The sequence below is a fragment of the Fulmarus glacialis genome, unplaced genomic scaffold (genome assembly GCF_000690835.1).
Source record: "Fulmarus glacialis isolate BGI_N327 unplaced genomic scaffold, ASM69083v1 scaffold8857, whole genome shotgun sequence".
Lineage (NCBI taxonomy): Eukaryota > Metazoa > Chordata > Aves > Procellariiformes > Procellariidae > Fulmarus > Fulmarus glacialis.
The window spans coordinates 55,771-75,400 of record NW_009225061.1 but is presented as its reverse complement, the minus strand read 5'-3'; the positions used below and the strand labels follow the sequence as shown (position 1 = coordinate 75,400).

Sequence of the window (19,630 nt, the reverse complement as noted above, 5' to 3'; positions counted from 1 at the left end):
ATACGCTTGCGGTGGAGAGGGAGGCTGTAGTTCAGGGTGTCGAGATACGTGCTCGCTTGAGCTACGATACCACGTCAAAAATGAGCAAAGGCGGGGAAGAACGCGGTGCTGCGGATGGGAGATGTCGTGAGCGTCAGTCGGTCAGACCGAGCCGTGCCAGCCGGGGCGGGCGGCAGCAGGTGGAGTGCTGGAGGAAGGGTCGCGTGGTCGGTGCTCGGTTTGAAGTGAGAAGGAAGGATTGAGCTGGGGAGTCGGGAGGGGAGGGAATTTTTCCTTACTGGTAGGCGTTACCCTGTGGTTTGGGACAGTTTTCAACTCTTGTGATTTTGGGTGGGGTTGGAGTAATCAGAAAGATGCTTCTGTGGCTCTCCAAACTGGTTTCTAGGAGACCCTTGGTTTGAACCAAGATCTTGTTTGGTCCCAAGTAGTTGATACCTCATCACTTGCATGTATTTGTTGAAGGCATTTTAGATGTAAGCTAACGTTTGATTAATAATGGTATGAGACATTTCATATTTGTCAAGTTGGTCCATAAAACCTAAAAAATTGTGGTGGTTTTTTGATTTTGTTTGTTTTTTGACATGAGAGCATGGATGAGGTATTTAGCTGTAAGAGTGGAAGGAGCAGGCTTTATCACTGAGGCTTTGAACACACAGAATCTGGAAGAGGTAGGCATATACCCCTATGTAGGTCCTCAGCTTGATCCGAAGATGACATGCAGGTTGTGGATCTGAATGATTCCCTTCCAGAAGAGGATTCTGAGTAGCATTTCCATCTTTTTTAGGGATGGACTATAAAGATACAGAAGAGATTATATGATGTGAATATATATTGTTGTCCTTCCTTAATCTCTGACTGACAAAATTGGAGGATAGATGGGGGGACATGTGGTCACTGACGTGCTTTTGAGGAAGAGAAAGGCAAAGCTAGAAGAAAATAAGAAAATGAGGGACTGTTTCTAAGAAATTGGAATATGGGAAAAGTTGGATCACAGTCAAATTGAGAAATGAGAAAGAGAGAAGATGGCCAGTTTATGTGACAAGGAAGGAAGGATAAGGAAGCAGGGTGTCTTCTGTTGCTTGTGAAGAACAGATGTATGCGGTCCTTCATTTTTATGAATCAAATAAAACTTGTGATGAGTTTCTGTGGGAAAGGTTGGATCTGATTTTTGGTGTGCCCATTCAGTTACATTCAATTTTCAACCACCTGAGAATGTGTTTTGACTATTTGCAGCTGTCTTGGATAATGAGAGATTAACAGCAGAAGAAATGGATGAAAGACGACGCCAGAATGTAGCCTATGAATACCTTTGTCATCTGGAGGAAGCAAAGAGGTAAGAATAAGTGGTTTTGAAACTGCTAGTGCTTTAAAAGAAGTTGTGATATTTGGTAAGGGGAATAATTTGGATACAGCTTACCTCTTGTCTGTGTTTCTTAGTGGCTATATAGATTCATTTTAAAAAACAAACAAAACCCCCAAAACAACCAACCCCTGATATGCTTATCTAACATGTTCTTAAAGACTTTTTGTGACAACGACTCCATAGCTCTAGTGCTCCAGTATTCCCAGCACTGGATGGGTTCTCCCTGGTATCTAACTTGTATATGTCTTGGTGCAATATTACCTTGCTACTTATCAATGGACATGAAGAACAGGTTATTCTCTTCCTCTTAACTTCAACCTTTTACAAATTTAAATTGTAACTGTATTTCCCTTGCACTTATCTTCTCTTTTCAAGAAAACCCAATTCTTGCATATTTCTCTGTGGGTTCTATTTAATAGATCTGTAGTACTTTTCCCTGGATTGTTCTGACTCCTCTCCACTCACTCCATGTCTTTATGGAGGTGCCCTGCCAAAACAGAAAAATTTCCCAACAGGGGCGTTAACATGCATACTTACAAGAGCACAAGGATTATTTTGCTTACCCTGATAGATATGCTAGTACCGTACACTACGGCAAGGTATCTACATTTTCATAATAGTATGATATAATAGAGTTTTGCTGAGTTGCCACCCTTTTCCTTGAAGGTGTGCTGAAATTTGTTCCTCATCCTGTGTTTATACAGTCTATCGTGTTTTCCTGAGAGTGTTACCTTTTACTTTGCTTTTTCCTGACCTTTGTTTAATATGTTGAAATAATTTTGATCTTATTCCTGTCCTCCAGCATGTGTGTAGCTTTTGTGTCATCTTCATGTTTAATAAGCATGTAAGCATGCTGTATTTTTTCATTCAGACAATTAATGAAAGTATGATCAGAACACAGTAGATGCTATATATCTGCTATTAAAGGAAAAAGAATGAATATTAAAAATGAATGCATGAAGTCTTACTGTTGGTATTTTTAAAATCTTTTTGCAAACATTCAATCCTATATGCTGTACATGGAGAATAGGAGTGAGACAGACCAGTTTGTCTGCTGCTTCCCTCCATGGCAATTGGGTCTTTTCATGCCTTTGTATAAATTGAATTTTTTACTTGAAACTTAAAATGTTTTTTTCAAGCTGAGATTGAGACCAAAGACAGGTTTTCAAGAACAAGATTAAAGAAAAAGAGGAGAGGTAGTGTCTGTATTGGTGACTCCCCCTGCCCCCAACACTTTTGAAAGTAAGGGTAGTGTTTCAGTTTGCATTTTGCAATTAGTCAGGAAATGGATTGTGAGCTTAGACTTTCCTTGTTCCCACAAAGATCTAGGCAAACTAGCCAATGTGTATGCCACAGAAAATAACTTCTGGAGCAGTAGAGAAGTACGGAGCATGCATAAAAACATGTTCTAAATAGTCAACAGCATGTTTTGTCATGGCTCACTGAATACTTCAGTCTTCCTTTGTCCTTCAAAAGATGATATGGGTTAAGAGCCGGAAAACTTATTCTTCCACTGGCTGGTGATGAATTTTGGATAAATTTGTGTAAGTTTTCCCAAGTGAGAAAGACATGTTCCGCTGTAGTGATTTTATTGGGGAGAAAATGCTGAGTTTGTACAAGTTCACTGCTGGCAGAGTATAAAGAAGGACTTCATTCCAGGATTTAAATAGTTTACGCTGCCTTACCAAGAATGTATAGAGTATTTTGGAAGGGGCAGGGAGCACTCAGTTTATGCTATAGTCTTTCAGGTGCTTCACAACAGTTGTAACTGCTATAGATTCACAGAGGCTGCTTAATTACTAGCAGATAATAATTTTCTGTCTATACGGATTTGGATGAAGTTTGAAGTACTGAGAAAGATCTGACTATATGTCAAAATAACTCCTTCCCTTTAAATCCAAAACCTTTAGGATCAAATGCTGGGCGACAGGGAGAGATGAGTTGTGCTGTAGTCACTGCCAGTGCTTGAAGGAGGCCCAGATCCATCACTTGTGGACTCTTTCTGTCATTGGCCTCAGAGTAAATGCTTTCAGAGGTGCTCGTTCTCTGTTCAATTCCACGTCCAGATTTGCAGAAAAAATTCAGGCAAAAATACCTAACACAGCAACGGCTTTAATGTTTTCATTAAGTTCTTGCTTAATCATGGGGACTTACTCTTCAGATAAATCATCTTTGACTCTAAAGTTTCTTGGCCATCTTATCTCTGCTTCTGAGTATTGCCTTGGTATCAATGAGGCTGAGCAGCTGGACATTTGATTTTGCCGCACCTTTCACTGTTTTGTCTCAGGACAAGCCTTCAGATGTTTCAAATAATGCCTAGTAGTTGCCAGTATGTTTTGTGAAGAATGAAGCAACAGCTGTGTTGCTGAAAATGCAAGTAGTGGTGTTACAGCCTTCCTCGTATCCTCCTTGGCAGTCAGAGCACTTACTTGTTCAGTGGAAGGTCTGCTTGGAGAGCTTCAAATACCCCTTTTCCAACCCTCAACCCATGTTCGCTTGGTGGCCTACAGGCTCTTCATGCATATGTGAGTGGGAGTTCCTGACTTCTGTAGCTGAAGCCATACCACTTTGCATTAGAGTTGAAGATTAAATGACTGGAAGGAGGGGAGCAGACTCCTTAGTTTAATGATTAAGATACACAAGTGAGAGCAGAAAGGCTTGAGTTCACGGTCTGCTCCCAAGAATTTTTTTTCCTCGCTGAGCAGTCTTTTTGTAAATTGTCCTTTGAATTTTGTTTATTACTACTAGTACAGCCTAAAAGAGGGCTCTTGGCTGCGTTGTTGGAAAGGAGTTTATTTAACAAAAACAATTAAACCAGAACTGTAAGAGATATTTGAAATTAATGTCCTTGGTCTGAGATTTTCTGTATTTTACTTCTTCGCCAGTAGTGTAACTGAGACATAATGTGTGAATTAGATACTGTAGCATTTTCCTTGTGCTATTGATTTACAGTGCCTCAGAGCTATGGGTATGGATAGGAGGGTTTATAATCTTTATTCGTAGTGAGAGATTTTCAGATTGGAAGTTATATCTACACGGAAAAGAGGAGGACCTAATAGCAGAGGAAGGTATCTGGTGTGCCCTGTGTCACACTCTCAGAAGCTGAAAAGGTGGACGTTGTAAAGTTGATGGTGGCTGAGGCAGGGTGGGAGGTGGCTGAAGAACAATTCTTAGCAGTCCCCCTCCTCCCCCCTGTAATCGTATTATCATACTACATTTTAATATCGCAGACACTGTAGTTTATATTCAGTTTTTCTATAATGTAAAGGCACCTAAAATTATGTGAATACTATCATGCTGATTTGCATTGCGTCAGCGTTGTCAGAGGCTTGCTATCCCTTTAACCAAGCAACAAATACAGAATCTAGAAGCAGAAGTGATTTTTTTTTTTTTGTAAATGTTAAAAGAAGAAGGTAAGATGGAAATTGGCTAGCACTTAATTTCATACTGAAATGAAAAATCCAGAAAAGTCTGGATTTTTGAACTGTCTGATGTAACAGCACATCTGAAGCTTTGCGTATTTCATGAAGTTGTTTGGACTACCTGTCTGCTAAAGAGCATATATCAGAGGCATTATCAGAGGAATATCAATAACTTGTACTAATTTAAAGGTATTCCAGCCTGTTTTGTTTTTTCTTGAGCTGTCACTGTTGTTCTATTGTTATTTAGCAGTTTTTTACTTCAGCTACTGATGTGCAAGAGTCTTGTGAAACAGGCATTATTCTTGCCAGTCGGAGAAAGGGAGGCAGAGTTTGCAACTAAGTTGCTCAGGATTGTGAAAGACATTGAAATGAAAATTGGAGCTAAAATGAAGTTTGTGAATAGAGGGATTCCTGTACTATGCTTGGACCAGATACCTCTTTCTTGAATAAAAATGGCTTTATGAATAAGTGTTGTTTAATACTGCAAATTTGGTGTTTTGTGTTTGATTGGTTGGTTTTATGGTTGGTTTGGTTTTGGGTTGGTTTTTTTTTTTTGGTCTCCAAATCACAGTAGTCTATACAGAAAAGCCATGGCAGTACAGATAAAACTGTAAGAAGTACTCTGTTCTGTTGTGACATGGAAGCTTGCGCTCACAGAACGGTAAGGGTAGACGTATCTGGAATAGAAGCAACCCGAGAGAACTTTTTTGTCGTCCTTATCTAGAAGTCAGGCTGGTGCACTATAACATTATTCATCTGTGTTGTATGATAGCCTTTTTTCCTACGTGGCTTACTTGTTGGGGTATTGTGGCATTTTCATGATGAAATTAGTGCTTATCAATTTGGCAAAGGCTTCTTCAAGCTTTGTCTTTCACTGTGGAGTATTTTAAGTTCTCCAGGTTGGAAACTGGAATGTTGTTGGCTCTATTGTTCCCTTATCTGGCTTGCTGGGTGATGGTACCATGCTTTTCCCCTAGCATAGTAGGAAGGATTTTCATTCTGGGTTGTGCCCTAGCATGGTGTAAGCATTTTGGTGCTCAGATTGTGGTTTCCAATAACTGTGTAACTTCCATTGTGCCTGAGCAGTGTGTTTCTTCTTGTATGCGTCAGGATGGAATCTGACCATGTGTGGGTTTTTTCTGCTTTTTGGGGTTTCTTGTAGAAGATGTCCCTATTGAGCAAGAAAAGGATGCTGCTTGCTCTTTATTGCTGGTTTAATCTGCTCAGGATTGAAGTGTACTGTCTGTGGTCTTGTGGTAATCCCCTTCTTTCTGACAGATTGGAACATGGCTTAGTGTAAACTGATGATACATTGAGAGAAATTAATATTTTTTGCCTCTGTGGTAAAGTCTGAAGGGTCTTTCCCATTGATTGCTTTTCTGTAAGAATTACTTTCCCCTCTCCCTCATGCATGCTCTCTTTAAAGTGGGGAGCGTTTTTTTTGGACTGGAAATCTAATGTTTAAAGAAGAAATCTGGTTTTCATCTTTTTGGGTTTCCTACTGAGAGCGTTCGGATGGATATCATTGTCTCTTGGAATTTGGCGTAGTCATCCAAGATCTGCTTAAACACGTTTCTTCAGAGGTATAGGATGTAGAAGAAAGAAGAGGAAGAATTATAGAGGACACCACTTTCTGGACAGATTGAGCACATCTAGAGTTAGTGCTAGATGGGAAGCTCTATAAAGCTTATTCTGTGAGTAACTTTGTAAAGCTGGTTCATCGGTGTCTGTAAAGGTGTAGATATCAGTTGTTGAAGGAGCTGTTGTTTGAAGATAAAATATTTAAAATAGTACACTACAGCTTAAATCTGCTTGTAAAGGGAATGTGATAGTTGCTCTTTTACACAGAATTAGTCTCACGAGGCTTCTTCATTGCAAATGAGAGGTTTTTCAGAAAAGCGATAAATTGCATTGGTTCCATTCTCTTAGTAATCTGAACTTGGAAAAATTGAGGTAATTTAGTTAAAATATGTGTCTTACGAGACACTGTTAAGAACAGGGCTGTGATAGAGAGCTAGATACCAGTAAGGTAGTCTGAGAAAAGCAGGATTAGACTCACTTACTTTTGTACAGTTCTTGGTGTGCCTCGGATAAGCAAGTCGTGTGCAGAGTATCTTATGTAAATCCTGCTTAAATTAATCTGCAAATTAGATACAGGCAAGTTTCCTCTGGGTTTTGAAGCTGTAGAGTTAGCACACTTACCTCTTGGAGGATTCTGAGGATGAAGTGGTAATAGCAGTCTCTGGAGTACCGCCTAGAGTACCACAGTCCTGGTGGTGTGAACCAGAGCTGCAGTTGAAGAATTTCAATTTTTTTTGCTTTGTTTTATTGTAAATGTCAAGACAGCGAGAATTGTAATGTAACTCTGGAGTCCCTCAAATGAAAGAAAGGTGAGGATTGTTTTGGGCTTATCTCTGAGCTCATTCTTTTTTTTCTTGCGCTCGCTCTTTCTTTCTTTTTGCGCTCGCTCTTTCTTTCTTTTTTGCGCTCGCTCTTTCTTTTTGCGCTCTTTTTTTTTTTTTGCTTGCTCGCTCGCGTTCTCTTTCTCTCTTTCCCCAGACTTAGGCAAACCTGACTTTGTGGGATGGGGTTTCTTTTAGCTTTTAAAGATATTTCTGTTTGCATTCATATTGTAATGTCCAGAGTGTATGCAGCCCAGCTACAGTTTAGTGTCCTTCAGTGATTTATGAGCAATTAATTGTATTACCTCAGAAGCATAGGAAGTTATTGCAACTTTGCAAATTACAGAAAAAGAGAAGATAATGGAGTGGATCTTAAACTGTTCACAGACTAGGTATGAAACGTATTCTGTAGTTATGAGATGTGAAAGCTATTTTGCCTTATGGAGGTCAGCCTGTGTCTATATTTAATCCATCAGATCATAATGGTCCCCTCTTTAATAATTGCTGGTCAATATTTTTTTTTTTTTTCAATATTGCATGCTGGAAAAGGTCTAAAGATGGAATTAGTTATGTTTAGAAAACATCTGCAGTAATTTAGTCAGTAGCCTGTAATGTAGAACCTAAGAAAGTGTTCCTCTTATTAATGAGGTCTTCAGACTTAGATGGGAGGCAATCTGAGACTTCTGAATGATGTCTGTCTGGTTTGCCCATGTTTTATTTCAAATGTATAACTTCTTTTTGGAGATCTTTTGTTTTTGTTTTCCAACTTTAGAATGAGGCCTTCTTTCTTTTTCTTTTTTTTTTTTTTTCCTTTTAAACCATTTGTAATATTGAAGTATGATTGGATTTTTACAGTTGCAGAGTCAAGAGAGAAATAAGCTCATTCATAAATTGATGTATTTGTAGACATATTTGTATATGAGGAGTCCTGATATCTTCATGTATAATCGAAGTCACAAAATTGCAGGAACTGGCGTTTGGCCAGAAATTACTTATATAATTCCCATCAGAAGTGACCCCTCTAGATCAGGTGAGTGGGTCAGAAGGTCACTAATTGACATAGCAGAACTTACTCTTATGTGGCATAATCAGGGTTCCTCTTTTTATTCCAGGCTAATCAAGACTTTTTTCTTTATTTCTGTGTATTTCCATTTTATTCCTACATGTAAATTGGGTCAGGTACTGATTTTTGGGTTGGTGTTTTTTTGGTTTTGTGTGTGTGTGGTTTTGGTTTTTTGTTTTGTTTTCTTTTCTGCTTCTGTCAGATATGATGCAAGTCCTGTGTTAGATTGTAATCCATTAATATTCATAGCTAATATTTTATTATCAATAGCGGTAAGTTGAAGTAGCTGCTTTTTAGCTCTCACCACTTCATCTGGGGCTTCTTACCAGCTCCTGTTTGGACTTGAGTTTCTGTACTGTTTCGGTGATGACCTCATGCAGCAGGCAGGGAGTGGCTGTCTGGACTGGAAGTGTCTTGGAATGCACATTCAGAACTATATTTTTCTGAGAAGTGGGTGGAGAGAGGTGGGGGGAGGACGGTGATGGAGTACCACCATCTTTGCCTCACTCTGAATACTTCTTTTATGACTCACTGGAAATAGTAATGCAAGGCAGGCCAGGAGGAGAGAAACAGCTGTTTGCACAGAAGTCAATTCAGAGACCAGGGTTTTGCTGTTGGGATGGTGGCTTCTGAAGGCATATTGTATGTAATGCAAGAAGAGAGCAGCCCAAAATAACCAAAGTGAGTAGTTGTCACATAACAGTTCTTGACTATCGGGTACTGTGGAATGCTTCTTATAACCCTTATTTGCAAGAAATCAACTTAGTTTTGAGGTATGATAACTTTAGTGATGCTATACCTTCCAAGCATTTAAGCTTATTTAGTTTCTAACGGTTTCTTTCTATTTGCCTTCTGATCAGGGCAATTAGCTTTGGCAACAGAATGGTTGAATGTGCCTTGAAAAAGATTTTTGCATACGTGATAATGAAGTTCCTCATGATTGTGCTCTTGGTACTCATCTGAAAGCTCTTCAGGACTAATCTTTTCAGCAAACATGGCAAATGTGATAGGATCCCCAGCAGCAAGAGCAGCTAAGGTAATTTTTACCAGTTGTTGGCAGTGTTTGCAATGGAACAAAGAGGAACCTCATATTTACTTTTACAGGGCAAAAAAAAAAAAAGGATTTCAGTGCCAGAATATTAATATGGTCTTCAGTTCAGCTGCATGTTGCCAGGGAGGGTACAGCAATCATCGGGAAAAATCTGGCCTATGTTACTCGCTAATCCTTTGCTTTTTGGTATCTTTGAACTGAAAATGTCTCTGTGGATAATGAGAATGTTCTGGGACCTTTTAGCTGTGGGCAGCACTTGTTTTCCTAGCTCTTAGTTTGAGAGGCCATGTCTTTTCCTGCACAAACTGTACTGAAACGCATTTAAATTTCCACCTACTTCTCTAGAAGAGAACACTCTTGATGTGATAAATTTATTTTACTTTGTTGTTGTTAGCTCTCTAGAGATCTTTCATCTTCTCGGGCGATGCCTTGATTTATTCAGAGTTGGTAGAATGAGTTATTTTAGAAAGAAGTTTTTGTTTGGGATTTTTGCATGGCTGTCTAATGCCCTTGCTCAGGTGAATTGGATGAAGAGCTGAGGCTGTCTGCAAATTTTCTCTTCTGATCCTCTGTGAGAATGTGTGCCAAGTCTGTGACTGTAACTGAACTAAAAATATTTGAGATTCATATGTAGAGACAATCTCCATCTGCTGGAGTATGAGATCCCTCTTCTTTCAATAAATGAATAACATGATTTGTTCAAAAAATGCCATACCTGTGGTGTTGGCAATACTGAGCAGTGCAAAAGCCTTTAAGCCATAGCTTTGTACATTCTTTCAGATGGCTTATGCAGACACTGTTAGGGGAAAAAAAAAGTGCTGCCCTTTCGCACTGGCCACTTTTTCCTCTGCTGTGATGCTGCTGCAGCCGTGCATGTTTTTCCTTGGCACACCTGTAGGGAATTGCAGTAGAAGGGCTAAAATGATGTGCATGGAAGCATCTAGGTGTGGAGGCACCCCATGCAACAGGGAAAGGGCTGTTGGAATGACCTGTGTTTAAAAATGCTCAAATTAGCAGCCATCAAGACCCCAGCATGTTTGCATTCAGTTTCACGAGACACCCTTTGGAGGCAGAGCACAGTGGACAAATCCTGATGTGTCATGGAGGTGGCACAGGACAGAGATAGTCATCGCTGTCAGCTACAAAAGGGTATGAAAAGGCCTATCTGTAACCTGTAAAATCTGCATGTGGTTGCCAACCGAGGAAGAGCCCAGGACATGTGAGGAGAACTTGACAACTGGTGTCCCTTGCCCTCCATGTCAGGACAACAGATCCTGGACCTCCTAATGCTTGTTGTTGGGCCAGGTGTAACGGCCCTCTGCTGGGTGGACAGCTTGAACATCCTTCTCCTGGTTGCCTGATTGCTGGACAGACTTCTTGGGCACCAAATGCTTTCTGGTGCTTGTGAGTATGAGATTAAGAGAAACCTGTTTTGTTTTCAGTTTTTATGTCAAATACGGTCAGCTTCCCCCTTCCATAAGGTCTGGTGTATTTTGCAATGTTGTTGGTACAAGGGTGTAATTGCATTTCCTACTCATCTGCCACCTTACAGGTTCAAGAGACACTGGCTTTAGACCCAAGTTGAGTGCAAGAGCTTTTTCTTTTCTGCGGCAGGTGACAAAGATTTAAATTTCTATTTCAGCTTGTTAGATTTCTTAAAACTATATTGAAATTAAGAATGCTGCTTTTGATAGAGAACGAGAGAAGAGAATTATAAACCAATGGACAGTCAAAATGTGCTTTAGGAAACAGATCTTGCTCAATAGAATATTTCAAATTACAGTTCTGATTGTTTTGCAGTGATTACTGGTGTAATTTTAGTAGTTGTAAAGGTACCTGACTTAATCTGATGTCATACTGATTTGAGCAAAGCCCTGTGTGTTTACAGCTGTGATTTCAGATTTGCCTGCTTTGGAAGACTTTAAGGGGCTGATCTTGAACACTGTATCTCTTGATGATGACCTTGTTTCCCAGGATGTCGATTGTTACACCACTGCGGAAGCCAACTTGCCTTCGCTTCCGCCCCCCCATGGATTTGAATATATTCTTTGAAGAGTGGAATTCTAAATAAGTATTGTTGGTGCCTTCCTTTAGCTTGGACACCTGCTGTCTGGAATGTGCTGGTGTCCCTCAGTCTGCTTTTGTGAGCCCTGTTCCTGTAGGATGAGTTGTCAGGCAAAAGATGGAAGTGTTTGAAATTCTCTGTGTCAGTGCAGGATACTAGGCAAGATGGGGGAAAGCCAGTGAGGTGTTACGCAAATACTGACCCTGAGGGTGAGCAAACCTGGTTGGGAGTAAGGGAAAGGGAGACGGTTTTTCTTTCTTGAGGTTTTGTCGTCCTGAGTGGAATGCTTGGTATTCTGAAAGTCTTCGTGTGATGTGATTTGTCATTTTTGTAGTATGAATTGAGTGGCTGGTTAGCAGTGTTCACTGGCTCGTTTCCAGCTTCCGATTGGTGGTTATACTGTGATCGCTGAAACTCAGCTTGACAGAGGGTTCTGCCCTCTTCTCCTTGCAGTTTTTCTGCTGTCTGCCAGATTCTTGCCAAATTTTCCTGTTACAGCAGCCGCATGAATCAGATGTTATCGCAACCTCTGTGGCTTGAAGAAGATGATATCGTTTACTGCATGTCAAAAATCCTTTGAAACGAACTACTCGCCACTAAAATAAAAGTCCTTTTCAACACAGGGACAGGTACGTTATGTTACAGGTCCTTGTTTTTCAAAATGTAGATATCCAGGAACTGTGAAACTAGCTAATTAAGTGCCAAAACTGAAGTATATGAACATTTTTGGGTCTTTGCTGCTGCAATCTGTTTTTCATTTCGGCTTTGGTAGATCAGGTGCAAATTTTCCATTTATTTTCTTGTGGACAAAACTGTTATTTTACCTTTCATTTGCCCTTCAAAGTACTGAAAGGAGAAGAGAGAAACTTTTTCAGTCTTTCCCCCGGCATTCCAAAAAAAAAACTTTCAAGGCCACATGCTGTGACAGCTTTTTTTTTTTTTTTTTTGAACCCAGACTAGACAACTTTACTTTATGTGACTTTTGCATCAGCGTTACGACATTTGACAGAGTTAGACCGTAAAGGTATCCAATGTTGATTTTTTGAGGCTCCAGGTAGTGAGAGGTTGGCCAATATCTAGGTGGATTGTTCCAATGGATTAAAACTTATGGGTGTTTTCCACTAAGAGTTTTTCCTGCTTCAGCTTCTAGCTGTTGTTTCTTACTGGTTTTGTCTAGTTGAGACTCCTGCTCTTGCAAATACTCTATTTATATTGGTACTGGTTAAGAGTGATTAAATATTCTTTAATAGCCAGTTTGCTGACCTGGCAAAAATCATCTGTTCTTTTCCTTGGGATCGAGGGTGGGGACATTCTCTGTCAGGCGACTCGGCTGAATCTGCTTGCTGGGACACACGGGCCTCCAGAATCCAAGGGAAGCAGCTGGAGTCTGTTGCTGCAGTCAGAGAAAGAGATTTATCTTTTGTAGGTGTACCCTGATATTGCCACTTTTTTCTCCATGCAGTTTTAAATTTATTGTCTGTGCCTAGATAGTTATGCTTGTTCTTGCTTCCTGCTAGTTTATTACTCTGGTCACCTGGCTGTCTCTCTTTGGTTTCCCCTCTCTAGTCTCCTTTTTCCAGTACATCAGATTTAAGCTTGTTTTTGTTTTCAACACGTTATTTAGCTTTGTCATAAGTAATAATTTTTTCACTTGCTGATCGCTACTCTCACTTGGCCAAGGACAGTAGCTTTGATCGATTCCTGTTCCGTATCTTCCTCAAATAAGGTCCCTCTTGAAGGTGGTTTCTTTTACCCCCAACTGGTGTAAAGCTTTTGCCTTTTTCTCTGTTTAATGCCTTCTGCAGCAGTGTCTACCATCCTTCACTGGATTTTAGAATGACAAGGTAGGGTGTTTTGTGTGTGTGTTTGGGGTTTTTTTTTACTTTTTGGAGTATGCTTTCTTTGTCCAGTGCTCGCCTTTGTTTTTTGTTGTGTTGCGCATTTTATGGCATGTTGTGGGACACTCTGGGGCAAGGGATGGCTTGGACAATAACGTGCTAAAGCTCAATGAATGTCTTGTGCATAATTGGGGTTTCTGTGTACCACAGTAAATAATAATTTCCTTGTCTGGCTGCTATGGAGGACCACTTTAAATGTCTAGTGGATGGGAGGGGTTTCAGAGAGGATTCTTTTCCTGTTGTGGTGGGTTGACCTTGGCTAGCTGTCAGGTGCCCACCAAGCCGCTCTTGCACTTCCCCTCCTCAACTGGACGGGGGAGAGACAGTAAGACGAAAAGACTTGTGGGTCGAGATAAGGCCAGGGAGAGATCACTCAGCAATTATCGTCACGGGCAAAACAGACTTGGGAGAATTACTTTACTTTATTCCCAATCAAATCAGAGTAGGATAATGAGAAACAAGAACATCCCCTCATCCTTCCGTTCTTCCCTGGGCTCAACTTCACTCCCGACTACTCTATCTCCTCCCCCTGAGCAGCGCAGGGGGACAGGGAATGGGGGTTGCAGTGAGTTCATTATGTGTTGTCTCTGCCGCTCCTTCCTCCTCACGCTCTTTCTGCTCTAGTGTGGCGACCCTCCCATGGGAGACAGTTCTTCACGAACTCCTCCAGCGTCCTTCCCACGGGCTGCAGTTCTTTGCAAACTGCTCCAGCATGGGTTCTTTCCACGGTGTGCAGTCCTTCAGGAACAGTCTGCTCCAGCATGGGTCCCCTGCAGAGCCACAGGTCCTGCCAGAAAACCTGCTCCAGCTTGGGCTCCTCTCTGTGGGGCCACAAGTCCTGCTAGGAGCCTGCTCCAGCATGGACTCTCCACGGGGTCACAGCTTTCCTCCGGCACATCCACCTGTTCCAGTGTGGGGTCCTCCACGGGCTGCAGGTGGGTATCTGCTCCACCGTTAACCTCCATGGGCTGCAGGGGGACAGCCTGCCTCACCATGGTCTTCACCACAGGCTGCAGGAAAATCTCTGCTAGTCCCTTCTGCCTCTCTTTCTTCACTGACCTTGGTGTCTGCGTAGTTGTTTCTCTCACATATCCTCACTACTCTCTCCCAAATGCTGTTGCACAACATTTTTCTACCCTTTCTTACATATGTTATCACAGAAGTGCTACCAACGTCACTAAATGGCTCAGTTTTGACCAGGGGTGGGTCCATCTTGGAGCCAGATGGAACTGGCTCTGTCCAACATGGGGAAGCTTCTGGCATCTTCTCACAGAAACCATCCCTGTAGACCCCCTGCTGCCAAAACCTTGCCATACAAACCCAGTACGCCTGTGTAGACAGAAGTGTGTCATGTGAGGACACTTAGGTTCTTCCTGGCTGGAGGGGAAATTAAGGCTTGTAGTAGGCCCGCCTGTACTGATTAAGAGAATCTCTCTCAAAGCTAAATAAATCGTTTGCCTTGATACGTGGTGTGCTTATGCAGTGTTGCCCTGCTTGGATACACAGGGGTTATTTTGCCTTGGTATAGAGTGCTAAAGACAAGATGGAGAAGCAAGGTTGGATTCTGTTCGTTGTGTGTTGTCTGTGTCTGGAGCAGTGCAGGAACCCTGCCGTTCCTCTTGTGAATTGCTGCAGTGTACTTAAGTGAACTTGCAATTTCAAGCTTTGCATCCTGTGTGCCGGCTGTCAGTTTCTGGGTGAGGTCTATGTGGCTAATGGTTAAAAGAAAGAAATGAGTATGTTAGTTTACAAAAGACTTTTAAAAGACCTTTTTAAAATTACCTTCTGTTTTGTAATTTATTGCAGTATGTAGAATACTATCTTGGTTTGGAATGTTTTGTTCAGTCGTGTAAATGGTAGAGAGATGAGGGGGAGAAAACAGAAGAAAGCTTATTTTAGTTAAGTCCAGGAGCAGAATGAGGATTTTTCAGTTTTTTAAAAAAAAAAAAAAAAAGCTGACATAGAGCAACAGCCTCAAAGATCTAAAAAGGTCTAATGTAATTTGAGAAATGTTCTTGCAAGTTAACGGCTGATCTTCATTGATTACTGCAGGAGGTAGAAATTGGTGTACATAAGTACTTCTGAAGGTTTTGCTAGATATCTATAGACATCTCTGGTTACGTGAATACAGTTAAAATTCTGATTTAAGGTGACTAAAACCAGTCTGTTTGTTAATGATAGTTAATACTACTTTTGCCTGAGTGTTAAAGCAAAATGTATTTATTAAGTCCCATGTACTTTCTGTGTGTGAGATACAACTAGTGAAAGCAAATTTAAAGCCCATTTTTATGAATTTTAATAGTTCTGTGATTCCCAAATATATTTTTGCACATTAGATAAACTCACAAATATGACATTCAAATTTCTGTCGAAAAGTTTCATCAATTAAACGTATGCTATGTGCAGTAATTTAGGTAAGTATTAATAGATGCAGCATATTTAATTAAGCAATCAATTACTTAGTTTAATAAAAGGTTATGTTTATTTGCATCTCTCTTACTGACCTTTGTTGTCAGAGGCAGGGTATGGGGCGGGAACTTCTGGTCTGACACCATGAACAGGCATAGGGGCTCCTGTTGTCATCTGTGCCTTCCTTGGTGATAGGATTAAGTATGGTTGAGGTAGCTGGAAGGCATTGTCAGCAAATGTGCTCACCAGATTGCTAGACTGGATAGTCATAAAGCGCAGGCAGATGCTATCAAAGAATACAAAGACAACAGAAGTAAGCATAGAGCGGTTGCCTAGGGGAAATGCAGATGATCCTACAGCAATTGGGGAGGCTTGGGTTTTCTAAAGGTATTTGTCCCTGCCCCTTTCTGGCATTTGGTTGATATGCTTTCACCTCTATTTTGTAACTTCTGTTGTGCATTTGGGAATGTGGTGTGACTGGGGGAAAAAATAAAATCCTAAGGAGATATCCCTGCCCCAAAATTCTCCATGGGCAGGAAGATGTTAAGTTGTAGTAAGTACTTGGGTATGCCACCTGACTGCCTTGCTAGTTTTGGCTGCCTGTCTGGTGTATTTCCGTGCGAGGGAAGAGGGGGGAGCCAACAGTGAAGCCTATTTGTTAAATGGTGGTAGCCGTACTGTTTGGATGAAGTTAAACTTTGGTAATCTTTACTAGCTAGTTTGGAGATGTAAGCAATAAACTCCTCCAGGAACCTTTTCTTTGAAGAGCAGTAAGCAAAAAGATTTCTTATTCTGATAAATGAAGTGGGAGAATGCAGTGCTGTAGGTTCAGTGTAGAGCTTGGAATTACAGGGGTTTATTTTAAGACATGGTGAACTGTAATAGTTTGAGGGAGGGACTTCCCAGTCTTTCTGTAGATGATTGTGTTTAAAGAACTGTGTTAGTTCCCTGTGAGGTAACAGTATCCCCAGTGATCTCAGCCTTGATGTCCTGGGATTAGCTAATTTAACATCACTTGAAGGCCTGCTCTCGCCAGAGCTTGTGTAGAATCCCAGCCTGATGTGCAGCATTAGGTGAAAGGATCCTGGTGTTTGTGTATCACAATTCCAAGCCCTTCCTAGTGACTTGCCTCTACTTAAAATCAAGATGGTTATTTCCCTGGGGAATATGTTGGCTGTCCCTTAGCTGACTGAGTGCTGGGTACATGTGGAGTAGGAGTCTCCCTCTGAGGTCAACAGTGGGATGAGCTGTAAGGCTCTCACCATTTAGAATTCTTTTTTCTGAGCTGTGGTTTTTTTAGCATGAAATACTGTTAATCACTCCTTCATGAACTATACGCATTCAGGATTTATAAATAAGTTCTTAGTTTTGGACACCATGAATGCTTTATCTTCAACAGGCTGAAGGACTCAGTGTGACCTCTTGCCTCTCTGTTTTCATAGCAGAGGGCCCCTATACTGTTTATGTTCACACACAGGTGTTTGTTGCACTCAGTATTGGGCTTTTAAGAACCTTCTGCAAGAGTGCCAGTATTCATTGTGCTGTGAATACCTTCCGAGAGTACAAATGACCGGTGTTTTTGAGAAAGATCTTTGAAGCTTTGTCAGCAGTTTCGCTAAGCACTACATGTAGCTTTTGCACAGCTTCCAAGTTCTAACCACAGTTAATGGTTGAGCAGCGCTTCAGTCACTCTTCTAATAGTATCCAGGTAGCTCTCCAGATCCCTCTGTGGGCTAAACAGTGCTGCTTCGAGTTACCTATATTTTAAATATTAGAGGGTGAACACTCAGAAGGGGAAGCAACTGGAAATAACTCGTAAGTTCTTCATGGCATTTTCAGTACATCCATTCAAATTGCACCTTTTCTTTTCTCTTCCATTTAATCTTGGGTATTGTGAGATTTGAAAAAACTAAGAGTGTAACATGCACTTTTTGTCTGTATATGGATATAGCAACAGGCAATGGGTGAATACCCATAGGACTACTCTGAAAGCGCAAAAAGATCACCTCGTTTCAAGAATTTGTACCCGCAGTGTGAGCGTGCACATGGAGATCACACCTTGAAGATGTGTTTGAAGAACTTGATTTTGGGCAAATAGCCTGCCTATTTCATGGTTATGAGAAGGAGATGTGGAAGACAGTCTAACTGTCTTAGTAGAGCACAGGTTTAGGTAGGCTTATTTTGCTAATTAAAATATATTAGTATAGTATACAGACAGTGTTACAAAGACTGGAGGATAATATATGTGCCTGGAAAGAGAATCAAGCTCTATGTCCCTCCAGTCCACCTCTAGACCTCCTTCAGGAGGAAGTAAAGCATACTCAGCCTTCTTGAAGAAGGAGACAACACCCTTCTGAAACGTAGTCAGTAGGGGACTGCTAGAAGCCAGCAAGGAGTGCTGTGGCACTGACATGCTTACGAAGAGAAGACTCCTGTGATTCTGACCCATGACCAAAAACTCTGTGGCCAGTGCTCCCAAACTAGAGGCTCAGAAGTTTGCATTGAGGTTCTCTTTGCAGCTTTCCTGCTAATGAAATTGGTGAGGTGTGCAATAAGCAGCATGTGATGTGGACAATTGAGCTTCAACCAACACTTAGCGTTGGTGCCAGACTCTGATATGAGTGGTACTCGTTATCTTTAGCATGATGTGTTAGTGTTACGTACTTTATCTTCTTAGAGTTCTTAATAGCTAGAAGTATTGAAGCATTGCTCTTGAGGCCGACACTGTGGAAGTCACCACCAGGTGCAGACCCAGACGGCGTGTTGGGCCGCAGTCTGGGCTCAGAGTTGAAAAATGTCACTGGCTAGGTCTGTGTACAAAAGGAAGAGCCATTGTCTTGAAATTCTAGGCCAGCTGAAGGTTAGAAAAAGTTATTTCTGGTCTCTGCAAATAATTAATTTTACCTTGAAATTACTACTACTTAGTGAGGACCGGGAAGTGAGCTTTCCTCATTGGCTGATAAAGATCACTTTTTTTTGACTGTTAATGCCTTCTGTGTTTTCTATGCCATGTTCTGTTTTCTTTTTGTGCTGGAACATATTGCATGGTAGTCCTGTCATGAAATGAGCAGTGTTCCTTACAGGTTTTGTCCAGTTTTTTTGTTGTCTGCACTACTATTTTTGTTTATTAAATTGAGTATTCTTGCAACAATTTCTGGAGGAGTTCTTCTTCCTCAGGCATATCTATGATCAGTCTGAGAAGAAAAGAATGACTTTTTCTCTTCTTCTCCACGTTTTTTTCCATTGTCTCAGGGTTAGCCAGACTACTGACATTTTCGCAAGTGTAAGAGCAAAATGTGTGCCGTGTGATCAATGTTAAGTTTCTGCCATGTCTAAACTCCAGTTCTGGTTAAAATTGGCCTATGATACTGTTGAAAAATATGACACCTTTGTGTAACTTGTCACAATCCTTGATAATGCTGTACTGGGGGAGGGCAAACAAGGTTGTAGTTGAGATGACCGATGTTAATTTTTTCCAGTCCTTGCTAATGGAGCAATGTTTCCTTTAAAAGTTTGAAGACAGCATTACTTGAGAGACTGGCTGCCTGACAGTACCTGATGTTCCGTTTTTACTGTCACGTCTTCCCAAGGAAGGCCTGGCTGTAAATTGCAGCTGATGGTAGTAGCTGCATGTAGATATTCAAGGATCTTTTTCTAGGAGGGGGATCTGCATTTCGTAGCAGCAGGACTGACTGATTGGAAAGGTGCAATTACTACTTTAATTTGAGCTAGCTTCAGTAAAATTGGAGAGTCCAACATTACTTATGCAGTCATGTGATGAAATCTGATTGAAGAATTAATTCTGGGTTAAAAATTATCTTTTCTGTGCTGGTGAGAGGGAGGGAGTGTAGTGGAAACTGCCAAAGTAGCAAAAAAGAGTTCAAGGTTTCTGTGGGAAGCTTATTGACGGCATATTGTTCTAATGTCTAAAGGGAGTAGAGGTTGCTGCCCATCAAC

The 19,630-nt window shown here is 41.1% G+C and overlaps 1 protein-coding gene across 1 annotated transcript in view; it reads left to right on the top strand.

Annotated features, from left to right (window-relative positions):
• The first annotated feature begins 1,238 nt into the window (after positions 1-1,238).
• The window catches only part of IQGAP1 (IQ motif containing GTPase activating protein 1), a 70,510-nt gene continuing 52,118 nt past the window's right edge, over positions 1,239-19,630 (top strand). Inside the window, exon 1 of the mRNA XM_009582355.1 lies at positions 1,239-1,333. Coding sequence (XP_009580650.1) covers positions 1,269-1,333 — 65 coding nt within the window. The 5' untranslated portion in view covers positions 1,239-1,268. The remainder of the gene's footprint in view (positions 1,334-19,630) is intronic.